This window comes from Malaclemys terrapin, chromosome 4 (assembly GCF_027887155.1).
Source record: "Malaclemys terrapin pileata isolate rMalTer1 chromosome 4, rMalTer1.hap1, whole genome shotgun sequence".
NCBI classification, from domain to species: domain Eukaryota; kingdom Metazoa; phylum Chordata; order Testudines; family Emydidae; genus Malaclemys; species Malaclemys terrapin.
This window is the reverse complement of record NC_071508.1, coordinates 113,031,266-113,053,653: the sequence shown is the minus strand read 5'-3', so window position 1 is coordinate 113,053,653 and position 22,388 is coordinate 113,031,266. Positions and strand designations below refer to the sequence as shown.

Here is a 22,388-nt window from a genome sequence, read left to right as displayed (position 1 = left end):
TTTATTTGTGGCAAGCAAGCCTAGTTTAGACAGGGCGAGTCCTGAGGATGAGTCCAAATCTCTCCTTGCAGCCAGGCTGATTTGCTAATCCCTACCTCCCATGGCCCTGTGTCATGCACAGCGAGAATGCCATCACATGGAACATGGCCAGCTAATGCAAAGCGAAGTTCAGCACCCCGCAAGCAACGTGCCCGATTGTACATCTGTCCACAGCAGCCCCAGCTCTGCGAAAAGGCTCTGCCTCCTAGGAGCTGCCAGTGTAAAATGCTGAGCTCGCGGGCTTGAAACCTCGGTTGTGTCTGACCATATTTTTAACCCTTGTGTGGGATTTCTCCCTCTCTCCCCTGCTCTGTTCTGTCCATGGCCTCGGATTCACGGATTGATTCATTCACGTAGTCATTCATTCATTCACTCACTCTGTGCATGTGGGGACCCTCCTTCTCCAACGTCAGAGCAGCTGGGGGCTGGTTGAAGAGTCACCGGAGAGCGGAGCAGCCCCGATGCTGCGAGCCAAGGGGGGAACTGCAGACACGCTGCAAAGCCAAACTCAGAGCGGCGCTCCCAGGCTCCTGAGGGGAGAGGAGGCGGGAGAGGCCGGCAGCTGGGGGATTACACTGGAGGGACTCGATCAGGGAAGCAAGGAGGAAATGTGAATGGGAAGAACGAGCGCTAGGATCCCAGCTCTAAAGACAAGGGTCCTCAAGGAGGGAGCTGCAAAGGGGAAGTCACTGCCACGGAGGAGAAGAAAAAAGGAGCCTGCCGCGAGCTCAGCCTCGAGGAGGCGAAACCTCCGCCGGCTGGGGGAAGCTTTGCAAAGGAGAGAAGATCAAAGAGTTTGCAGAACAAAGAGCGGGTCATCCTCGTTTGCAAAGCCGGGGGAGCGAGCCCAGCCTCCCCCCGCATGAGAGGCAAGCGGGAGCCCTGCAAGGGACCAGAGGGGAGAGGTTTGCAGCAGAGGTAGCCTGGGACATGCAGCATCCGGGTGGAGAGAAGCGACTGGCTGAGCCCAAGAGGTGGAAACATTTGGAGGGAAACAGAGGAAAGTTTTGTATTGTCAGAAGCCGCCGCCTCCAGTTTGGGGCTGGGGGGGCCGCGGCCGCAGCGCGAGCCCGAGCGCGTGGAGCCGTCTGATGCTGCGCCACTTTGATCTGCGAGGAGGGACTTTATTTGTCCCGATGCACAAGGAGCATTTTCCCAGCTAAAGAAAAAAAGGGGGAGCCTCTGCCTTGGGATAAACGAGCACCGGGCTCTGGAACTGCCTGAGGAAAATCACCAGCCCAAGTGACTCAGAGGGGTGGGGGGAAGAGGAGGGAAAGAAATCAGATTGCAAAAAGGATTAGAAAAGGGGGTGGGGGAGGTGAAGCCCTCTCCTTTCTTCTTTCCCCCTGCAAATCTTTTCAGAGTTATCCTTCAGCATCAGTGGCCCAGGCACTGGAGCCCAGGAAGGGCAGCTAAATCCAAACGTGATCAGCAAACTGCAAGAGAGATCAGAGGGCCAGACACCCCCCCGCCAGAGGAGAGTCCCCGGGAAGCCAGGGCTCAGGGCACTGTCAGTAATCTTTCTCCCACACTCTGAGCAGCTCTGGGCTCTGCCAGGGACATAACAATACAGGAGCAGAAGGCTGGAAAGAGGATTGCAGTTTTCATCTGCACTTTTTGATCCTCCCTCTCCTATTCCTTCAGGGACTGATTTTGTAATATTAGCAGGCTGGATTAGTGGGAGGGGGGGAGGCTGGCTGCTTGCCTTGTGGAGAGGTGGGTTAGTGGGGAGGGCGGAGGAAGAGATGTCTGGGATCAGAGGGAAAGTTGTGCTTATCCTAGGCTTCGTCTTTCTGACAACTCTTCTGGCGGTGGCGAGAGGGCTTCCCCTGAGGAAACAACGCACCAGCAGCCCCAGGGAGCGAGGTCACAAGCTGATGGAGGTAAGGCAACTGGCTGCTCGCTGCTGTGAGAGCAGAAGTGAGGCCCAGTGTCTAGTTCTTACTCTGGATATTGTTGGGGGTGGGGGCGTAGATGCGGAAGAACAGAACAGGAGTGTAACCTGGGGGGTGTTCAGATGAACCACCCCCAACATGGCACATGAAGGGCTTCTAAAGAGATGGCACATGTGGTGGAAGCCCGTCGCCCTCTGAGACATTTAAAAAGTCGCCTGGACAGAGCTCTAGAAAATCCAGTATCTGCCCTGGGAGCGGCTGGGTAAGGTAGGACCCTATGGGGTCCCGTTTTGTTCTAGGTACATGATTTTTCTTAACTAGCTGCAGCTGGGCTTTTATCGTCTCAGCATATGGCAATGCCACCCACCCTCGGGAGCTCTTCTCCAGCATCTCTGTGCATGAGGAAGGGGACAGCATGCCCTTGTATAGAAGTGAGGGCCCTTCCTGCTAAGTCTGTGAGCACCCCCTTGGAGTTGGTCACATCCAAGGTAATAAAAATGCATCTGTATATCCCGTCCACACCTGGTCCTACCGAGAGCTCTGAATGACACAATGGGTAACAGCTGCCACTTGAGAGAGACAGGTTTTTAGTTTCCTCCTTGGCTTGGTTGGTTGTTTTTTTGCCCAGAAAGGACAGAGCTCCTTCCCCACTACCCCAAGGTGTACGATCGCCTGAGATCTCAGCCTTCCATGGGATGGGAGCAGGCGATGTGGTTTCAGATGCCTCAAGACTGAGGCTAAGTTTAATAATTCAATGCGCAGGAAGGTATGTTGCCTCCAAAGGACAATATCTGTCACAGGAGAGGTGAGTCAAAGACCAGGGCGGGGTTTGCAGCTTGTCAGGAGCACAAATGTTTCACCACATTGGCATTAAATACAGCAGATTACAGCAACCTTGCCCCTGGAGGTGGAGACCATGGCGGCTACAGGTTCCAGAACGTCACGCTCCTTCTTGATTCAACGGCCTGTGCTTGCATAGGAAGGAGCATGGCATGCTGGCATCTGTATTTCCATATGCTGCTGCACCACTCAAGTAGGATAGACTTTAGCGTGGGTTCATGGGTTCAACTGCACCCACAGAAATCAGGCCCAGATCAACCAATATGCAATGATTTCTGTGGGCGCAAGGGCCTGCATTTCAGGTTTGGCCCAGCTGCCCCTCCATGATGACAGAGGGGCGGCCAGGCCACATTTGAGTAAGTGACATTGCAACCTGGCACACAGGGTCACACCACCATTAAGGTTTGTGCCTGCCATCAATAGCGTGGGGAGCAACTTGTCCACCATGACTGGACCCTGATCACACCTGTTGCTACTGCTGGCATTATCACACCAGGCCTGAGGCGACCTGTCAGGCGGAGAGCCCAGAGGGAGGGTCAGGGACACTGCTCCGACTGGTAGCAGGGCTGGAGCTCAAGGAGAGGTGGGACCAGGAGTGTCCCCCCAGCCTCAGGCAGGGCAGAATCCACCTACTCCCGCAGAAAGGGCAGCAACCTGTCAGGGCTGAGCCCTGACACTCCCCCATCTCCTCCCTCTAGTGCACCCATTGAATTGGGAGGCTACATCCACCCCTGCTTTCTGTGAAAGGTGGGGGTGGCCAGGGGCGGCATTGTATTCCAGGGGCTGAATTTTGCCTCTTCTTGTTGGTCAGACCTGTGTGGTGTCTTGCAAAGGATTTAGAACAGCTAAGATAAATGGAAGGAAACTTGACTCTGCCCCTGGGGCTTCAAGACAGTGGTGACTAGTGGGCTTACAGGACATGGGATCAAAATGCATGGAAACCCACTGTGTGTTTGAGCGGGGGAGAGATCAGTGGAATGGGAGCAAATCTATAGCAATCCTAGAGAAAAAAGGCCCTTTAACAAACAAGGAGGGGAAACACAGTGATTTCTGTATGGGTGAACCAAACAACTGCCTTTTAAATTGGTCTCTTAGCAGGAAAATGAAAAGGGAGTTAGATAATAAGGAAAAAAAATTAAAAATTCACCTTGTGACCAAAGCTACTGATAAAAAACAGGTAAAAGGAATATGTGGAAAAACTGACTGTATATGAATTAGTAGCTCTGGGTAATAGCAGCCCAGATATTCATCAGTGGTAGGCATCAGTATAAGAAGCTTGGTGGATAGATTTTAATCCCAGCATGTCAGAGGGGTTGGCTGATGAGTTTACTGAATGACTGGCAGCTCTTTTTGAAATGTTACAGAGAAATGGGGATGTACCTTATTGTTATTTATTACTAAAACGTGGCACTGATAGTCTAAAAAGAGTGATCCTGACTATTTCTGGCTGATCAGTTGAACTTCACTCCATAGTAAAATAATGGGATAAATGTTGAGAGTGAATCTGAAAGCCAGTGGAAGATAATTGAACCACAAGCACCAGAGAGCTTGGTTTTCTTTGCCTAAATCATGCCAAATGGATTTGATTGAATTACAAATGAGTGAATGAAGGGGGATTGCTCGAAATGTTATATCTAGACAATAATCTTACATTTATATTGTGCCTTTCCTGGGAAATTCTGCAAACATATATACCTGTATCGGTTTGCTCACTACAGAAATGCAGCCACCTCTTGGTGGAACATGGCTGTGTAACAGCACGCAGCAACACAAGAGTTGGAATTCTAGGCACGCATAATGTAATTACCTGAGCTGCTCTTCAGCCAGGAGACTGTGGTTATCACCCAAACTCTTGCAGAAAGGCCATGGTATCTAGTAAAGCATGGGATATGGTATTTTATGAAATCTTAACTGAAAAGGCAAACTTGCAGGCCGTAATCAAAGGATAATGATAAAATGGCAACGTATGAAGTTGAGGGCGGTGTCCAGTGGAGAACCCCAGAGATCTATGTTAAGCCCAGTTTTACTAATCAGCTAGCAAAGGGGGAGGAATAAATCAGCACAAATTTGTGAATGATTCTGAATTAGGGAGTTTGCATGAATGCCCAGAGACCATGTCTCCGTATGTCTTTGTAGAGTCCTTAGTGCAACAGGTCTCAACTTGAGACCTCTGGGTTCTACTGAAGTTTTATATCATATTTATACAAAAGGACTTGAGAGTTAGATGTATAGGCAAGAGATAAGATGGAGACACAGTCTTTCTAGGGGTCTACCAGTGCTTCTCATCATGTCTGTGTGTGCCTTGTAGGCTGTAAGGTCTTTGGGGCAGGGACTTTCTTCATTTGTGTTTTGTGCAGCAGAGGGAAGGTTGTTGACACTTAGAAAATAATTCTAAATTGGATGTATATAGTTATTCTTGGAAGCTGCTGAATGCGGTGTGAGAGATGTAGAAAGCGGATAATGCTGGGAGACTTCTGCCAATGAGAGGGAACAGTAGATTTGGTTTATCAGCTTGTAAAGCAACAGGGTAGCAAAAATACCAGTGTGATTTTTGGGTTGTATACACAGATGGTTCATGTCACAGAGTTGACAGTCCCTATCTCGATGGCACCAGTGTGACCACATCTGGAATATTGGTTACTTTTGGGTAAAGCCCTAGAGATATGGATAGATTGGAGGAGAGGGCAGAGGTAGAGAGAAGAACAACATAAATGATCAATCAAGGTGGATAAAAAATCTAATATTTTTTAGTTGAATACGTTGTTCTTTTTGAAAAACCTATTTTCAATTAAATATGAAATTGATAACCTATGTTAAGGCATAAACGTACTTTAATAGTAGTAAACTTCTTGAAATAAATAAAATATGCTTCATCAATGAGTCCTGCTCACATTGTAATGAGTTGAAGGGTGATGCTTCTTTAAGAATATACAGAATCAGTCAGAAAACGTTAACTTTTGAGGTCAACTCAAGCTTTATAAATACGTGACAATGTCGTGTAATGACAGGTTTCAGAGTAGCAGCCGTGTTAGTCTGTATCCGCAAAAAGAACAGGAGTACTTGTGGCACCTTAGAGACTAACAAATTTATTAGAGCATAAGCTTTCGTGGGCTACAGCCTACTTCTTCGGATGCATAGAATGGAACATATATTTGTGTTCCATTCTATGCATCCGAAGAAGAGGGCTGTAGCCCACGAAAGCTTATGCTCTAATAAATTTGTTAGTCTCTAAAATGTCGTGTAAGCATCTGTGCTATTTTCAGTCTTTCCAGAGTGAATGCTGGTTTTTACATTTTTCCTAATGTAAGTACTTTTAGTTTCTGTTGTGCACAAAAACTTTGGCCTTTGTTCCTTTTGGTTTCATTTTAGCAAGCAGAGGGAGAGAGAATATTTATTTAATTTGGGCTGGTTCATTCTAAGTTGAGAAACCAACTAGGAGTTGAAAAAGCAGAAAAGCTTGTCTTGCTCTTCCAATCGATGAATAAAACCCAGCTAGAAGAAAATGAGATCTACTGATGCTAAAAACCTGAAGGATATGGGACCAGATTTTCAAAGGTGTATTTAGATGCCTAAAGATGCTGATAGGTGCCTCGTCCATATGCGGTTTTTAAGGAATTTAGGCACCTAACTCCCGTTGAAATCCCACAAGGTTCCTAAATACCTTTTGAAAATCTGGCCCATGGTAACCAGAAACAAGCTGTCAGTTCCCTAATGCCAGTTAGAACATCTTTTGTTTAATAAATCAGTTAGTTTTAATTGCAAAACGTGTTTTGATCAACTTTTTTCCCTATGTACCCAGCACATTTAAGGTTATTTTATTTACTGATAATAAACAATTTTAAAATGCCGTTTTGTGCATTTTTAATTGAATTCCAATTTCCATGCAAATACAGCTTGACACAAACCATGAGCAAAAAATGATCATCTAGTAAATAAGAAATGTGGCATTTGCCATTTTCTATCATAATAAAAAAGTAAAAATTAAGACTGAATAAATATATATTAGGTTAATTTTCATTATATAGCTTTTCTTTAGGAAAATAACTAAAAAGTTCACATGTAAAGCAGGATTAAAAACAAAAATTTAAATCAAGGTTTCCTGATTGTTAATTTAAATCATGATTAAAATCTGTGATTTAGTCAATCCAGGCTGTGAGCAAATAGGTGGAGTGATTGAGTTGTGAGGATGAATTCAAAGTCAAATTTGTATCACTAACTGGCGCCTACCTAGAGGAGGAGCAAGGGGTTATTTAGGGTGCTCCAAAGTGGTATAACAAGGTTTAATGGAATTAAAAGCAGCAAAAGAAAATATAGGCCGAGCATGAGGGAAAATTTCCCAAGTTTCAGGAAAAGTGGAAATAGCAGAAGCCCCATCGCTGGGACATTTAAACATGGATCAGAGCAAGCCCTGGAGAGCACAGTGTAAGGAACAATCTCTCATTGATCTCCGGATGGATGGATCAGATGGGTTCCCCTAGCTTCATCTCTGCAGTGAAGCTGCTAGTGCCTTCTGGAAAACATTCCTTTTAGCATCACTTTTGCTCTGAATAGCCCTATGTGTTTTTTCTTCCCTCGTTCTTGTGACCAGGGATGGTTGAATAAAAACCGGATCTTACTTTCCTCAGAACCCATCTGCTCCTACTGCTGATGCCCAATACTCTCTCTTATTGACATCTCGGGAGTAGCTAATTGTGCTGCCAGAGACGGTGCAGGATGGCTTCAGGTAGGGAGTTGCGGGGGTGACAAGGGAACAGCTCCTCTGTCTTCCATGGTAACCCAGGGGAAGAGAACCCAAGGACACGTGATGCAAGATCTGAGCAGGCTGTGTGTGCAGTGAGCTCCCCACAGCTGCTGCAGGCTGTGTCAGTGGCAGAGTCATTTTGCCTGCGGATGTGCTTTTTACCTTTTCATTTCTTCAGCAATTAAGTGTTCTTGTCTCCGGCTTTGTCCTTGTCCGGGGTCGGATTTGTGGGTATAAAACGTGCACTGAAGCATCGTTCCGCTCTGAAAGGGGCTCTTTGTGCACAGGAAGGTACTTTACCCTTTGTAGCAAATTTCCTTTTGAGACGTGCCAAATTATCTTAGTCAACAAAGTGAAAACCCTTCCGCCCTGGGGCTGAATCAGGAGCAGAAACAATGAGGAGCCGGCTGTAGGGAAGTTACTGGATCAGGAGGCTTCTTCCCTTTTCGCGGAACAAATAGGTCTGTTGAGCTTCGATTGCAGAAATTAAAGGGGTGCCTGTAAAAGGCACATGTAAAGGGAATGGCTTAGGCATGAATTGCTATGCAGGGAGGAGCCATTTTCATGAGCTAGGTGCTTGTGTACCCTTTAGCAATGACTCTCTGCACTTCTAGTTTGCTGGTTCAAATCCAGCTCCAGGTCAGCAATGGCACATAGCCATTGTAGAATGTGTTGGGGGTGGGGGCAGAGTGGGAGGGATGACATACCTCAGTTTGGTTCCTAATGGAGGGGTGTCTGTATCTTGCCAGACTTTCCCATAGTTTGCCAAAGGCTGGCCTATGGAGACTGGCCTCCCCTCAAAATACAGTCTCTCCAAAGTAGGTTGAGGCATATGATCAGGGTGGCATGTGTGCGTGTTAGAGCATGGAAAACCTGCCCTGTTGCTGCCCAGGCTGGACCTTTTCTGGGGATTAGAGGTTTCCTGTCTGCCGTGGAGTCAATTGGTATCATTCACCATCACTAAAAACAGTTAGAGAGACCCATGTACTGCCAAAGTAGCACCAGCGCCTGCTGGGAGCAGACTTATGGCTAGTCTTGAGATGTGGGGGTGGTAGTGGTTGTGCAGCTGGGTTGTAGCTGGTGCAGTGTGAAATCAGGCTGTTGCATTAACATGTGGGACGTGTTTGGTTACTAGAGCTAGTTAGGAAGTTTTCCTCCAATATTTTTTGGGTGAACAATGGCTCACTGACACAACAGACATTTTCACCCAAATTTTTTTCTCTTAATTGAAAATGTTGGGGTTAAACAAAGGTGAAAAAGATGTTTTCTGCAACTTTTTTGTTTAAAGAACTGACAATTTTTCAGTTTTTGATGAAAACCTTTTGGGTTTTGTTGAAAATTTTTCACAGGGAAAAAAACTCTTAATGGATTACAGGATACCTTTTAAGGACCAGCTGTCAGAATCCGTTTTAGTGACTTGTTTGCCGTTGTTCAGTTCTTGTCTGCTCCAGGTGTCTCTAGTAACTTCCTGGGCTTTACTGAGAAGCTGAGAGGATGTTTGTGACTTCTGGGGCTAGGAGTCCAGAGATATGGTGGTCTATTTGCCTCCCCGTCCCAGGTGGCTCATGGTGTGAAGGGAAGCAATATTTCCTGGGCTATTGGTTGTTTTATTTAGTCTCCAGGGGAAGAATAAAGTTTAAAGGGAACAAAATGTTGTAAATTTCCTCTTGCTTATTGGCGGACTCCCCCGGCACTGAGACAGCAAGAGGGCAACAGAAAGGCTGGATGGAGTTAGTGTGTGTTGGGAAGAGGAAGGGAGCCGTGATCTTGACTAGGGTTACAAGGTGTTAGCTGACACATTCTAGCTAAGGGCATGTCTGCACTGCAATCAGAGGTGTAATTGCAGCGTGGACCTGCGCTAGCTTTAATCTAGCTAGTGAAGCTAAAATTAGCAGTGAAGTTGCGGTGGTATGGACTTCAGCATGGACTGTACAAACCCGCCTGGAACTGTGGGACATACTTGTGTTCCTAGCCTGCACCAGGGTCCACGCTGTTGAGTCTTGACTGCTATTTTTAGCCATGCTCATTAAATCAAGGCTAGCTCTGTCATGGCTACACAAGCTGCAAACGCGTCTCCAATGGCAGTGTAGACATACCTAAGGCCTAGTCTAGACTAGGATTTAAGATCTGATTTAGCCTGTGTTCGTATGCTAATGCACCCATTTGAAAGTCTAGTATACACCCGGCTTTAGCACATGCTACATAGGGGGAGCCTAGGCTTTAGGTTGACCAGTATGGCATACGTCAGAAGTCTACACTGCCTTGCCTACCCTAAACTTTTCAAACATGATAGATAGCATGTGTTAGCTGTCATATGCTCACACCTAGCCTCGACAGGTTTAACACCTTCTAGAACTCTAGTGTAGACAAGGCAGTGGAGACGTTTAACACTTAGCTGGTTGTGTTGAAGCCTGGCAGGGAGCTATGAGATAAAGTGCAAATGTTTGTGGAGCAGCCAGCTAGGATTACCAGATGTCCTGATTTTATGCAGTCCCAATTTTTAGGGTCTTTTTCTTATATAGGCTCCTATTACCCCCCCATCTCCTGTCCCGATTTTTCACATTTGCGTCTGGTCACCCTACAGCCAGCTAATCTGTATAAATGTGTGAGCGTGGGGAGAGAAGGGGAGAGAGGGGGCGGGACAGAAGGCTGCCCTGTGGAGAGGAGTATTTCAGTCATTCCTGATGACCCCCACGATTAAATTACCCCACAGCCTTGCCTTTCCCTTTTCCTCAAATGCCAAGTCATTACCCAGCTCTCCCTCATTGTGGTGGAGCCCAAGGTCGGCTTCTCCCTGCTTGGTTTCCCTTTAATATGTTGCTAAAATCCTCCTCTCTATTTTTAGCTGCATGTTCCCAGGGCGCAGGCAGCCTCCTCGCTAATAACCCAGAGGACTCCAGGTGCGGAGCGCTGTGCAATGTCTTCAGCGAGATGAGATTTTGTACAGATGTCTTAAGCTCACATCTGCTCTCCCACCCCCACCCCCAACACCCTTCTGCTTCCCAGAGAGGCTGTGGCTGCATTACATAGCTAAGCTGACTCCTCGCTCAGGGGAGGAGGCAACCAAGAGTCTCTCCCAGGATGTGTGAGTGGGGGTGTCCCAGGGGATTCCTGGGTGGAATGTGATGTGGGGATGCACTCAGTGCTTAATTTGCAGTGACAGAGATGCCGAGGCTACGAACTGCCAAGCCTAGAAGTGCCAGGGCTCAGCCCTGACACAAATGAAGCACTGGGTGCACTGCACTGCTGGAACTAGGGTATGAGGGGCATGTTATTTGCAGTTGTACTTCATCAGTTGATTGCACAGGGCTCTCAGGAGGGTTTTTCCTTCCTCTGCAGCAGTGAGTGGGGCTCACGGTAACAAACATGGGTGTGCAATGGGCACTGGGGAATCTTGAACTTTCTTTTCTAGGTCCCTCTACATTCAGAAAATGATAATACACTAACTAGCAAAGTGTTGGGGGAGAGGCCACTACAGGCCAGAACCCCCAGATGATCCTGTCCTATATCTAGTACATTCCTATAAAGGGAAACTCCTCCAGAGAGGGAAGGCCGTGAGTGTTATGGGGGAAATGGGATCTATGGACAACGTCAGTCGCCCCAACGACCTCTCTGTAAATGCCCCTTTGCACTCTCCCCTCCTCTTAGTTTTCTTCACACCTGTAAATAGCATTTTGAGGGCTAGACAGAGTTGTGTAGGGCTAACATGTGTGTGTTGCTATTTTGAAAGGGTTTTTGCAAAACTGGCTATGAACAGAAATGACTTCAGCGTGTTGTTTGAAAATGTAGCAAAAGAGCCAGTAAGCAAGAGTCTAAAGTCAAAATCTGAAATTTCTCATGACGCCCCAATCCTCTGGTCCTGAGCTGGCTCCAGCAGCAGGGGAGCGGGGTGGTGAATGGAGGGAGCATGCTGGCTCCCCTGGAGTCTGTGCGTTCCAGTCTCTGGCATAAATTAAAGCAGCCCCAAGGGCTGCTCTAATATACAGCTGTCCAGACCAGCATAGTGCACTCCAGCCACACCCTGTTGTAATTCCTGGCAAACCCCTGTGCCAGAGGCTGCGGTCTGCTCTGCCAGCGCTACCTAACCTGGGGAAGCCCCTGAGGTCAGAGGAATTCCCAAGTGGCTGTTTGCACCAGTTTTATGGTACTTGCATGCTGACAAAGCCTGTGTATGGGGCCATGTACCCCAAAACAGGGCTTTGGGCTGTGAAGCATCCAGCACACCGTGGATGTAATTTAAATGCCAATGTTAAAACCATCAATGAAAAGGCTTTCTGTGAGGGGTGGTGTTTTTGTTGTTTATGAGTTTGGAAACAGTAATTTAGCCTCTCCACCACTCTGCAAAGTGGCTCAATATCACTATCTCCATTTTACCAATAAGACTCCGAGAGGAAAGGTGACAGAGGAGGTAGTGACAGAGCTGGAATTAGGGAATCAGGGGATCTGGCTTCTATTCCTGACTCTGCCACATATTTCCTGGGAGACCTTGGGCATGTCACTTGACCCCCTGAACCTCAGCTACCTGTCTGTGAAGTGGCTGGTGAAGATAAATGAATTCCTTTTTGTGAGGCACTCAGACACTGGGGAAGAATGTCATCAAATAGCCTATGAATAAATTAAATGTGTTTAAATAGAATAGACTAGATTCTAAGAGAAGATTTTTTCTCCCTCTGTGGCCACTGCACAGCACTGTGCAGATATACAGGGGTTATAGAAGTTGTAGGGTTGCCAACCCTACTGGTTTTGCCGGGAGTCTCCCGGAATCAGAGCCCAATTCCAGGAGATAGAGCCCATCTCCTGGAGGCTACTGAAGCCAAACCGGTAGATTGTAGGCTGCTAAAAGTCCGGCGGTGCAGCAGGGCTAAGGCAGGCTTCCTGCCAGCCCTGACTCCGCGTTGCTCCCAGAAGCAGCCGGCACGTCCCTGCAGCCCCTGGGGGAGTGCAGGGGTCTCCGCGTACTGCCCCCACCCCGAGCGCCGACTCCGCAGCTCCCGTTGGCCAGGAACTGCAGCCAATGGGAGCTGTGGGGGTGTTGCCTGCAGGCAGGGGCAGCACATGGAGCCCCCTGCCCCACCGCCCAGGAGCTGCAGGGGTGTGCTGCGCCGCTTCCGGGAGCAGCACAGGGATGGGGCAGGCAGGGAGCCTGCCTTAGCCCTGCTGTGCCACCAACCGGGAGCCACCCGAGGTAAGCGCCGCCAGGTCGGAGCCCGCACCCCTCACCCCTTCCTGCACCCCAACCCCCTGCCCAGCCCCGAGATCCCCTCCAGCACATAAACTCACTTCCAGAGTTTGTACCCCATACCCCCTCCTGCATCCCAACCTCCTGCCCCAGGCTCAGCCCGGAGCCCCCTCCCACACTCCGAACCCCTTGGCCCCAGCCCAGAACCCGCACCCCATCCTGCACCCCAACCCCCTGCCTCAGCCTGGTGAAAGTGAATGAGGGTGAGGGAAAGCAAGCGACAGAGGGAGGGGGATGGAGTGAGCAGGGAGGGGCCTTGGGGAAAGGGCAGGGCACGGCAGGGGACGGGGCAATGTTTTTTGGGTTTGTGTGATTAGACAGTTGGCAACACTATATAGAAGCCCTGTCTTTGGCCAGGGGAGAGTCCCCCTGGCACAGGCACTGCTCAAGACAGCCATAGGTCTGCTGTCAAGCCCCAGCATAGGGGGCATGCCTAGGGTGACCAGATGTCCCGTTTTTAAAGGGACAGGCTCGTATTTAAGCCCTCCTGCAGGTGTCCTGACTTTTTCTTAAAAACGGGCAGATTGTCCCATATTTTCTGTCTCACCACCATCGGTCCTGGTGGGTCCTGCTGCTGGCTGGATCCCCGATCGCTAGCCCACCAGTGGTGAGTGGGGGGGGTCCAGTGGCCGACGATGGGGGTGGGTGTGTAAGGCTGGTGGCAGGGCAAAGCTGCAGCGCGCGGTGCCGGCTGCTCCCCCATGCTGGTCCATCAGCACAGCCTCCGTTGCATGCCAGCTCTCAGCCAGTAGGGCCCCACCCCCCCATCCTGTTTCCAGCCAGCGTTGGCTGCACACTGCGGTGGCTGGTGAGTGTGGGCAGGTGCCAGGTGGCAGCCGGTTACGTGTCGCCTCTACTGCCCACCCATCGGCCCTTTATGTGCTCCCCCTCTCGCTGTCCTCCCCATGCTTTGCCCCTTCACCAGCCCCCCGCCCTCAGCCCCGCTTCTCCTCCATATCCCCCCCACCGGGGCGTATCCTGCTTCCAGCGCTGTGCAGAGAACCAGCCCCAGGTCGGAGCGCTCAGCTCACCAACAGCCTGGCTGGCAGGGTCCTTCCTTCCCCCACTGCCTCTGGCTGGGCCAGTGCCCTGGTAAAGCCCAAGACCCTCCGGCCTGGGGCACTGACCAGGAGGAGCCGAGCTCTGCATGTGCCAAAATCCCGCACAGCGCTGGCACAGTCTCTCCACCCCTCAGCTAAGCCCGGGAGTGTGTGTGGGGGGAGCAGTTTCAAGCCTGTTCACTCCCCAGACCTGCAGACTCCAAAGCAGCTCCCGGGGAAGGGACTTAGCATCCTCTTCACCTGCCCCTGCCCCCCCGCCCTGGGTCTTATCCCCAGGAGCGCGGGGGTACTCTGTCCCCTAGGCACCCTCCCCTGCGGAGCCACCTCTCTGGCCGGGTTCCCTGGGCCCTGGTGCACAACGTGTCCTTAGGGCTTAACCGCTTCCTGCCCGTGCTGTAGCTGGGGGACATGAGACGGCTCAGTTATGTCGGTGGCCAGCAGCAGCCTGAAGGTGTTAGCTGCCTTTCCACACTGTGCGGGTAGGAAGGGACAAGCTGCTTCCAGCCACATGGGAGTGGGACAAGCTGTCAAGGGGCTGGGAGGAGGAGTCCCTGTTGCTGGGAAGATGCAGCTGAGCCATCCAGCTGCGGAGGATGATTGTACTGGAATTAAATGGGCCCAAGTGGGGAAAGGATCAGGTGCCCTGGTGACAGCTCCATGCCCCATTACAAGGCAGGGAGGTCCTAGGTGCCCCTCTATGGATCCTTCCATATCCAGGGTACGTAATTGCTATGAATGGAGCCAGCTCAAGCAATCAGTTTCCTGAAACGCTTTTGATTTAAAGTGCTTAATGATGGATTTACATAGTAACTGTTTTTATTTGTTTTCAGTTTCCCCACAAGAGGCGTCAGACCCACAGCTGCGATAGTGATGGCTCTGTGGGCAACCTAATCCCTTAGCCTTGTGCTCCACCTCCTGCTGCATCCTCTCAGCAGCCCCCAAACCTGGCTCCGGAAGGCCAGAGTGTGTAAGCAGGGGAGGAGCAGGCTGGATTTCCAGCCAGAGCTGAGTTCCCAGCTTCTGCTTGTTGTGGGTTTTGATCCCGCTGGGAAGTGTCTGTGGTTTGTAGCTTGTGATGTTTGCTGGCAGCTCTTGGGCGGCTGGGGTTACATCACTCATTGCTGCTACTGAGGGATGAGTCTGCGGCTTGGCTCCACTGCCGGTTTCCCCCAGTGCATCCAAAGCCATCCCTTTGGGGTAGGGAAATAGACATGCCTTACGTTCTATTGCCTGGTGTGCCATCCCCTCCTGATTCCCATTGCAACGCATTGCCACAGATGAGGGCAGCCAGGGAGGTTGTCTTTGATCTGCTCTCCTTGATTTCAGCCTAAAAAGTCCATCCAGACACCTTGGTGGGAGCCATGAACTATCCAGTGTTATTCGGATGGGGCATGTGTGGGATGAGGGCTCTTGTTTGGCTTCTTTTCTTTCTTTCACAGCTTTGCATAAGCTGAAAAGCTAAGGAAGCAGCAGCTGGAGCCATTGATGGGGTACCATGTGCAAGCTAACAAATGTCTATCATTAACTGGAACAAGTTAATGGTTACTAAAGCACATGGGTTTTATAGCTGGAACAAGTTAACAGCAACTCAGTCCCATGCATTAAGAGCTTATGTGTATTACAGTTCAACTATGTTAACAGAAAACATGTGCCCTAACACTAGAATTTGCCTGTCTGTGTGGGTGTGTCTCTGTGTGTCCAACTGTTTCTGTCTCTGATCTAGATCTGGCTACATGCAGCCTGTACTGTGTACTCTGATGCATATTCTGAGTGTCTTTCTGTCCTAGTAGCATGAGGGCAGTAAAACTACAGCAGCAGTGGTGTGGGGCTGCCTGCAGTGGGCACCAACTGTCTTGTTAGACTCCAGTTTCCAATGGATTTTCCCTTGAACTGTGACATTTATGCAAAACCTATCGGTGTCAGGACAAAAAGTGCCAGTAACTCTGAAGAAGCCTCTTGGGACAGTTTTTTGCTTCAGCTGCTGAAGAAGTCGTCCCCCTTGCTCTGTTTTGTGCTGTATTTATGTGGGAAGTGGAGGAATCTTTATTGGGAGTCACACTGGTGTAAGTTTCAGAGTAGCAGCCGTGTTAGTCTGTATCCGCAAAAAGAACAGGAGTCCTTGTGGCACCTTAGAGACTAACACATTTATTAGAGCATAAGCTTTCGTGGGCATCCGAAGAAGTGGGCTGTAGCCCACGAAAGCTTATGCTCAAATAAATGTGTTAGTCTCTAAGGTGCCACAAGGACTCCTGTTCTTTTTACTGGTGTAAGCCACCATTAGAACACTTCACTGAAACTTTTGGATGGGATCTTAGGCTGGTTGGGTAAGTCATTGGATTTGGACTCGGGAGATCGAGATTCAATTCCTGACTCAACCACAGATTTCCTATGTGACCTTGCACAAGCCACCCAATCTACCCTGAGCCTGACTTTCCCATCTCTAAAATGGGACTAGTGCTTCACTACCTTACTGGGGTTTTGTGAAAGTAAAATCTGCTAATGGTTGTGAGGCACTTGGATACTACCGTGATGAGCGCTAGATCAGTGCAGAGAGAGATTTTAAAAATCTGCTCCTGTCTGGCTTTGCTTGGATATTAAAGATCCCAGGGCACATTTGGTGTGAGAAGTGGGTTGGCTTTGGTCTCTATAGCCAAAATTCCTCTCCTCACCTAATTTTGTGCAGTGTTGCTTTGTGCTGGCTGTTGTCCTCCATCCCAGTTGCAGCTGCATGTCAAAGGTGTTGTGCATACAGGCGTTGGGAAGTACTTTGGGGTGAAAGGCTTTGTGAATGTGAAATAAGATGAATCCACTGATCCCAATACCTGTAGCTCCCATTTCAAGGCAGATCAAATAATATTAAGAGGAGAGAACGACGCCATGTTATCCAGGATGTCTTGATAAACCTAGGACTGCAAGTGTTAAAATATAATAGTAGGCCACACAATCCTGTAGATTGTTGCTCGCTTCTGTTGGTCTGTTATATCCAGGCTCTTATAACTCCAGCATTGTATCTGAGTAACTGATTTGTTCTGGAATGAGTTACAGGATCTCCAGGATCAGGTTAAAGGGGCTTGCTCAGGTCCTTAGTCAAAAACAAATTGCATGTGTAATGTGATCCTTCTTAGGGAGGGTAAGCTAGTGGTTAAAGCACGGGCTGGGGAGTCAAGTGATCTGAGTTCTGTTCTTAACTGTAATCTGATTCTCTGTGTCACTTTGGCCAAGTCACTCATTGCCCCGAGGAAGGATTCACCTCCTTTTTACAGCCTGGTCATCTACATGTGAAGGGATTCGCCATAAGGGAGGGCAGGCACTTGTACTGGGGCTCCCAAGGTCTGGGACTCCATAGGCTCCTCCAGTGGAGGTTATTCGGACGATGCATGGAATCGCCATACTCCTCACCTACCCGAACCATGCGCTGCCCACTTTGGGGGCTGTGCTAGCCCCACTCCTTGTGGTAGGGAAGTGTTGTTTGTTTTTTGTGCCAAGGTCTATGACAGGCCAGACTCTCTGGAGTAAATCCTGGTATTTCTATTGTAAACATAGTGAACCCACCACCGAAAAATTACCAGAAAAAGTGTTACTTAATGTAGGTCCTTCATGTAAACAAAGGGTTCTTGTGCCTCATCTGCTCTCTTGAGCACTGCTTTAGGTGGAGGATTTGAGAGCAAACTGCAAGTTGTTTCTGGAACAGGTTGGTGCTGGCTGCACTCTGTGGTGGAAGTCATGCCAGGTGTGCACGGGGTACAGGGTTAATATGGTTATTTTAGTAGAGCTCCAGCTGCCTGCTCGTCGCACTGAGCTCCAGCACCAGGCTCGGGCTGCGCCATTACTCTGCAAACTGATCTTGACTAAGAGTTCCCCTGTACTGCTTTGCTCCGTCCCTGCAGTCACTCACCAAGTACCCCCAACCGAGCTAAACTAGCATGTGACACACAACTTCAACCACCTTTTGTACACTTTTGTTCTAAGGGCCCCATCAGTAAACACTGGCTGGGGGGAGGATATCAAGTTTCTTCTCATGCTCAAGGAATGTTCCGGTTCTTGGCTCTGACGTCCCAAGCATGTCATGCGTAAACCATCAGAGCACCAAGTCCCTCAGTTCCTAACTAGCTGGTCCTGGGAATTTTGTGAGAACTGTTGTTTAAATGAAATTTGAGGCTACAGCAAGTTCTTTGGGGCAGGCACTGTCTTTTTGTTTTGTGGTTATACAGCACCTAGCGCAATGGGATCATGGTCCACGACTGGGGTTCCTTGGCACTACTGCAATACAAATAATAATAATAATTTATCAGTGGTTCCTATGAGGATGCTGTTGAAACACTGCCCCAGCCAACCCAGCAGGCGAAATTCTGGAAATCAGTGTGTTTCATCCTCAGAGCATTTTTCAATCATTACAGGTGAGCTGCAAAGCAAAAAGGAAATGAGAAGCTTGTGCCCTTTGTGGTTTCTTTGTAAAGAGGAAAGATCATCTGGTGTTTCTAGTCTGAGGCTCTGTGTTTTCATCCATTTACTCCTGGGGGAATTCTGTGCCACTGCACATGGGTAAAATTTATGTCCCCCCGCAGATTTCTTTGCTTCCCTGCAGAACAGTGACTTTCTGATGGGGAAGCAAAGGGAAGCCACAAGAGCGGTCCTGCAACACCCCCCCACCCCCAGTAATATGTTTTGGGTGCCTAGGGAAGCCAACAGAGAGGTAAATCACTGTGGGGCAGGGTGTGGGAGTGGGAAGACGTGGCTGGTGGCTCCGACCCTGCAGCAGGCTCTCAGCTGCTAGTCCCGGCTGGGCTGGAGAGGATGGGACTTCCTCTTCCCCTGCATGGCATCCGGAGCCGTGTTAGACCTACCCCAGATTTCTCCCCTGACTGTAGGAAGCTCTACAAACTCTCCCTCCCCCCTGTGCTTCCTGCACCTATCGCTCCTCAGCTGCAGGGGGAGGGATCACTGTACAGAGAGCTGCTTTCTTATCTGCCCAACCCCTGTCCACCCTGACCCCCTCATACCCAGACCCCCCGCACTCAGAACCCCCCAATGAGCCCCACTCCCCCTGCACCTGGACTTCCCCGACAAGCCACGTGCCCTGGATCCCCACCCTACTGAGCCCCAACCAGCTGCACCTGGATCCCCACCCCCCCAGCATCTGCATCCCCTGTCGAGCCCCCCACACCCAGATCCCTCTGCCGAGCCCTGTACTCCTCACACCCAGACCCTGCCCCGCTGAGCTGCAACCATCTTCACCTGGACCCCCCTGCAGAGTCCAATTACCATTGCACCCAGAACCTCGCAACAAGTCCCTGTGCATCCAGATCCACCACTAAGCCGCCCACACCCAGATTGCCCCACACAGAACCCTTTCAACCTACACCTGGATCCCCTCAACTAAGCCCCTACACACTTGGATCCTGCCTTGCTAAGCCTGCCTGCCCACACCTGGTGCACCTGGCATGGAGGGGCAGAGCCTGCAGTGTTTCTGGGGCAGGCTCGGTCCTTGCGCTGTGTCAGGGTTGGGTGCAGTCTTACCACTGAGTTCATGTTCCTGGGGTGGGGGGGGGGGCTGCACAGTGATCTCCCACCTCTGTGTAGCCAGTGGCCTGTGCTCCCCAATGCCATGCTGGAGCCTCCACATTTATTTGACAAATAAACTTTTCAGAATTTGAAAGGATTGTGCACAGAATTTTTAATTTTTTGGCACAGAATGCCCTCAGGAGTAAATCCATCACAGTGGAGATCTAGAGGGCATACAACACATTTCTTTAAATTTTACTTCAAAGTTCACCTTTAACGATATCCTTGCAATATAACTGTGAAGAAAGGCAGGATCCCCACTTCATTGTATAGATAGGGCAGCTGAGCCCTGGAGAGCAAATATAACTTGCCCAGGGTCACAGCCTTGACCTCCTGTCCTGTGCTCACACTGCCCTGTTCAGAGGAAAGGAAAGAGACAGTGAGAAAATAGTATGCCTACGACTGATCTCTGAAACGATGCAATACATGCCCACATGATACGGTTTTGATGACTTTGTAATAGCTAGAATGGGGAAGCTTGTGCCATCAGATCCCTGAGGCTCACGTCAGCTCTTCTTACTCTTTGCCTATGTTGTTTTATATCAAAAACTATTGCAAGGTCTGTAATAAGACAAATAAGTTTTAATTTGCCCCACAAAATATGCCTCACTTCCCCGTGTACCTTTTGTAAGTTTCTCTTAGAGAATCACAGGAGAAAAACTTTAGAGCCCACATTTTCAAAATGGTGTGTCTAAAAGTGTGTGCGCCTAATGTAGGTATGCACATCCTCTTCCCCTTCTCTTCCCCGATGTGCAGGGCAGCAGGGCATTTGTACAGCTAAGCTGGGTGCATGCACATGTTTGCATAGGCCTGCTGGAGAATTTACACCTACATGGTTAATACCAGATTCTCCTCTGAAAAATTACTTTAAAAAATAACATTATTTTTTAACACATTACAGTAGCTCCCAAGGGCACCAATCAGAAACGGGGCTCCATTGTGCAGGCCACTTTACAAACACATGGTTCCTACCCTGAAGCAGTTACAATAAAGATGTTCTCTGTATTTATTGTCTTGCTGATTAGACTGGCTCTGTTTGCAATTCAAAAAATGCTAATTCTGATGTTGTAGCAAAGCTGCTCTGGCAATAACTGCCCATTAAATTTAGTTTAATGACATTTCATTTGCAAGCTTTTAGGGGCCGGAACATTGTTGTCACATTTTTCCATTACATACCTGTGATGGGTTTGGGCCCTTTGGGGTGTCACCTGATGTGCTGGGATGGCACTGAGTCAGCCTATTCTGCCATCCTGGGTCCCCTTTACCTTCCCTTGCTGGGCTAGGCTCACAAGCCTCTTCCAGCCAAGCACACAGGCAAGGCCACACCCAGCTGCACAGAGAGACAGAGATCCGCTCCGGTGCCCATTCCCTCTAAGTGGTACAAACCCAAATGTTTTATGAAATTTGCCCCCTCCCTCAGTGTGGAGGGAGATATGCACAACTTCTTGCCCCCACCCCCAATTAGAAATTACATAAACTGGGTTATATTATAAACAAGAAATAAGTTTATTAACTACAAAAGATGAATTTTAAGTGAATATAAGAGATAGAACAAAGCAGATTACTGAGCAAATAAAACAAAATGCACAAATTAAACTCAGTATACTTAAGAAACAGGTTACCCAATGTAAATTCTCACCCTAAATGTTATTGTAGGCAGGTTGCAAAGTTTCTGTGGTTCAGCGTTCCAGTTATATTTCTTTTCAGACTGCCCCCTCCACCCCCGCCTTCCCTTCAGGTGGCTTTAGCAGTCTTTCTTCTTGGGCAGACAGGCCATAGAGAGGAGGAGCTCCATTTGCCTTCCTCCCCACCCGTAAATAGGATTTACATAAGGCAGGAATCCTTTGTTTCCCAAACTTGACCCCCCCCTTCCCTTCCAGTGGAAAGTTACAAGAAGTCCCAGGTAATGTTTAGTATCAGGTGACAAGACCACCTGACTCTGTAGTATCACAGCGTCCATGAGTCAGTGGCAGTATGGAGCATCCACAGGAAGGCCAAGCCTTTCACAGTCCATTGTCCTCACTGATGGGTCATCCGCCCTGTCTGGCTTTTCCATTGTTGTACCTGAGGTGTTAGCAGGGGGCGTCACCCAAAGTAGCATAGTTGAAATCCAGATACATAGTCAATATTCCTAACTTCAGATACAGAAATGATACAGGCATACAAATTGGATAATCACATTCAGTAAATTATAACCTTTCCAATGATATCTTACAAGACCCACCTTGCATAAAGTACATCTCAGTTATGTCATATTCATATCATAAGTATGTTTTCATAAAGAATATGGAGTGAAACGTCACAATACCTACCATGCTTTTGTGTCTCTAGAAATAATAATTTCAGTGCAGATCTGAACAATCTGCGAAGTAGGTGGTGACAATGGCCAGGTGACCGTCACAAGTAAAATTGGTATACAGTTGACTTTTCATCTGAATGCAACATCTTACCCCTAAAGGGTCAGCAGCGGTATGGATCCTGGGGCCTCTGGACCTTAAAGCATGATCGTCTACTGCCTTGTCTAAAGACCCAGGTCTGTTAGCCAAAGCTGTATCAAGGCCATCAACCTCTGTTTGTGGCCCAGCCACCACTAAAGGGGGACAAAGTGCTACACTGAATGGGTTAGAGTTACATGAACATTTACTAGATGCCCAAAAAGCTACAATTGAGGCAGAAGGCTATATTGGTTAAAAAACTGACCTAGTTTAGAGGAAAAGTGAAGGCAGCTATAAAATATTAATAGTAATAAATGTAAATCAGAAACTAAGAATTGTAGAAAATTGACAAGGGAAGCAAAGGGTCACAAGGAGAAATCTATTGCCAGTAGAATTAAAGACAGTAAGAAGGAGTATTTTAAGTATAATAGGAATAAAAAGAATCCCAATAACGGTATTGATCCATTACTAGATAGAAATGTTAGAATTATCAATAATAATGCAGAAAAGGCAGAAGTGTTCAATAAATATTTCTGTTCTGTATTTGGAAAAAAACAGACGATTTAGTCATAACAT

General features: G+C 48.6%; 1 protein-coding gene across 1 annotated transcript in view; it reads left to right on the top strand.

Moving 5' to 3' along the window:
• The first annotated feature begins 552 nt into the window (after positions 1–552).
• Positions 553–22,388, top strand: part of ISM2 (isthmin 2) — a 44,722-nt gene continuing 22,886 nt past the window's right edge. The window contains exon 1 of the mRNA XM_054026867.1: positions 553–1,922. Coding sequence (XP_053882842.1) covers positions 1,785–1,922 — 138 coding nt within the window. The 5' untranslated portion in view covers positions 553–1,784. The remainder of the gene's footprint in view (positions 1,923–22,388) is intronic.